Here is a 2,746-nt window from a genome sequence, read left to right as displayed (position 1 = left end):
GGCCTCCACCCCCAGGAAGCAGCCCGTGACAGCTGACTAACACCCAGGTACCTATTTTACTGCTAGGTAACAGGGGCATAGGGTGAAAGAAACTCTGCCCAATGTTTCTCGCCGGCGCCTGGGATCGAACCCAGGACCACAGGATCACAAGTCCAGCGTGCTGTCCGCTCGGCCGACCTGCTCCCTGAGTGTATATTGAGTGTAAATAAAGTTTATTACATATCACTACATATGGAACTACATATGGTGTCCTGCGATTAAGTACATCATTCTCTCTACACATTCAAGAAAGTTTGTCATGTTTCCGGTCCTGTTGTCATGTTCCTGTTCCTGTTGTCATGTTCCCGTCCCTGTTGTCATGTTCCCGCTTCCTGTTGTCATGTTCCCGCTCCCTGTTGCCATGTTCCCGCTCCCTGTTGCCATGTTCCCGCTTCCTGTTGTCATGTTCCCGCTCCCTGTTGTCATGTTCCCGCTCCCTGTTGCCATGTTCCCGCTCCTGTTGCCATGTTCCCGTTCCTGTTGTCATGTTCCCGCTTCCTGTTGCCATGTTCCCGCTCCTGTTGCCATGTTCCCGCTCCTGTTGCCATGTTCCCGCTTCCTGTTGCCATGTTCCCGCTTCCTGTTGTCATGTTCCCGCTCCTGTTGTCATGTTCCCGCTTCCTGTTGTCATGTTCCCGGTCCTGTTGGCATGTTCCCGCTCCCTGTTGTCATGTTCCCGCTTCCTGTTGTCATGTTCCCGCTTCCTGTTGTCATGTTCCCGCTCCTGTTGTCATGTTCCCGCTCCCTGTTGTCATGTTCCCACTCCCTGTTGCTATGTTCCCGCTCCCTGTTGTCATGTTCCCGCTTCCTGTTGTCATGTTACCGCTTCCTGTTGTCATGTTCCCGCTCCTGTTGTCATGTTCCCGCTCCCTGTTGTCATGTTCCCGCTCCCTGTTGTCATGTTCCCGCTCCCTGTTGCCATGTTCCCGCTCCTGTTGTCATGTTCCCGCTCCTGTTGCCATGTTCCCGCTCCTGTTGCTATGTTCCTGTTCCTGTTGTCATGTTCCTGCTTCCTGTTGTCATGTTCCCGCTCCTGTTGTCATGTTCCCGCTCCTGTTGCCATGTTCCCGCTCCTGTTGCTATGTTCCTGTTCCTGTTGTCATGTTCCCACTCCCTGTTGCTATGTTCCCGCTCCCTGTTGTCATGTTCCCGCTCCTGTTGCCATGTTCCCGCTCCCTGTTGTCATGTTCCCGCTCCTGTTGTCATGTTCCCGCTCCCTGTTGTCATGTTCCCGCTCCTGTTGCTATGTTCCTGTTCCTGTTGTCATGTTCCCGCTCCTGTTGCTATGTTCCTGCTCCTGTTGTTATGTTCCCGCTCCTGTTGTCATGTTCCCGCTCCTGTTGTCATGTTCCCGCTCCCTGTTGTCATGTTCCCGCTCCCTGTTGTCATGTTCCCGCTCCCTGTTGTCATGTCCCCGCTCCTGTTGCTATGTTCCTGTTCCTGTTGTCATGTACCCGCTCCTGTTGTCATGTTCCCGCTCCCTGTTGTCATGTTCCCGCTCCCTGTTGTCATGTTCCCGCTCCCTGTTGTCATGTTCCCGCTCCTGTTGCTATGTTCCTGTTCCTGTTGTCATGTTCCCGCTCCCTGTTGTCATGTTCCCGCTCCCTGTTGTCATGTTCCCGCTTCCTGTTGTCATGTTCCCGCTCCCTGTTGTCATGTTCCCGCTCCCTGTTGCCATGTTCCCGCTCCCTGTTGTCATGTTCCCGGTCCTGTTGTCATGTTCCCGCTTCCTGTTGTCATGTTCCCGCTTCCTGTTGTCATGTTCCCGCTCCCTGTTGTCATGTTCTCGCTCCCTGTTGTCATGTTCCCGCTCCCTGTTGTCATGTTCCCGCTCCCTGTTGTCATGTTCCCGCTCCCCTTTGTCATGTTCTCGCTCCCTGTTGTCATGTTCCCGCTCCCTGTTGTCATGTTCCCGCTCCCCTTTGTCATGTTCCCGCTCCCTGTTGTCATGTTCCCGCTCCATGTTGCCATGTTTCCGTTCCTGTTGTCATGTTCCCGCTCCCAGTTGTCATGTTCCCGCTCCCTGTTGTCATGTTCCCGCTCCTGTTGTCATGTTCCCGCTCCTGTTGTCATGTTCCCGCTCCCTGTTGTCATGTTCCCGCTCCCTGTTGCCATGTTCCCGCTTCCTGTTGTCATGTTCCCGCTCCCTGTTGCCATGTTCCCGTTCCTGTTGCCATGTTCCCGTCCCTGTTGCCATGTTCCCGCTCCCTGTTGCCATGTTCCCGCTCCCTGTTGCCATGTTCCCGCTTCCTGTTGTCATGTTCCCGCTCCCTGTTGCCATGTTCCCGTTCCTGTTGCCATGTTCCCGTCCCTGTTGCCATGTTCCCGCTCCTGTTGTCATGTTCCCGCCCCTGTTGTCATGTTCCCGTCCCTGTTGCCATGTTCCCGCTCCCTGTTGCCATGTTCCCGTTCCTGTTGTCATGTTCATCCCTGTTGCCATGATCTCACTTTCCTGTTTCTCCCAGTAAAGTGTTCACAAGGGTTTCGTGGTCTTTATTTGTGGTTCAAGACCATCTCGAATTCCCTTTATCTCCCGTTTCCATTGTACTTCCAATTGTGTTTTTCGCTCCCTAAATAATGGTGTTACCATTAATTATTCTGGCTTTTACAATGGTTCCAACGTCGTCTCTCTCTTTCTCTCTCTCTTTCCATTGGTAGTAATTGGTTGAGTCGTATCAGGTGTTTGGGGTCTTCCTGACACGTGTGT

General features: G+C 53.4%; 2 protein-coding genes across 2 annotated transcripts; both read right to left on the bottom strand.

Moving 5' to 3' along the window:
• Nucleotides 1-1,588: 1,588 nt before the first annotated feature.
• On the bottom strand, nucleotides 1,589-2,002 carry LOC138352715 (polyglutamine-binding protein 1-like). The gene has a single exon (XM_069305296.1). It carries the CDS (start codon nucleotides 2,000-2,002, stop codon nucleotides 1,589-1,591), a length of 414 nt encoding a protein of 137 aa, XP_069161397.1.
• Nucleotides 2,003-2,068: 66 nt separating this feature from the next.
• Nucleotides 2,069-2,479, bottom strand: LOC138352714 (uncharacterized). The gene has a single exon (XM_069305295.1). The coding sequence runs from the start codon at nucleotides 2,477-2,479 to the stop codon at nucleotides 2,069-2,071; it is 411 nt and encodes a 136-aa protein (XP_069161396.1).
• Between the last annotated feature and the right edge of the window lie 267 nt (nucleotides 2,480-2,746).

This window comes from Procambarus clarkii, chromosome 54 (genome assembly GCF_040958095.1).
Source record: "Procambarus clarkii isolate CNS0578487 chromosome 54, FALCON_Pclarkii_2.0, whole genome shotgun sequence".
Taxonomy (NCBI): domain Eukaryota; kingdom Metazoa; phylum Arthropoda; class Malacostraca; order Decapoda; family Cambaridae; genus Procambarus; species Procambarus clarkii.
The sequence above is the reverse complement of the archived record's forward strand: the minus strand, read 5'-3'. Positions and strand labels throughout refer to the sequence as shown.

Excerpts from the sequence above, each read along its gene's own strand:
- LOC138352715 (XM_069305296.1), bottom strand. The coding sequence starts at position 2,002 with ATGGAGCGGGAACATGACAACAGGGAGCGGGAACATGACAAAGGGGAG.
- LOC138352714 (XM_069305295.1), bottom strand. The coding sequence starts at position 2,479 with ATGGCAACAGGGATGAACATGACAACAGGAACGGGAACATGGCAACAG.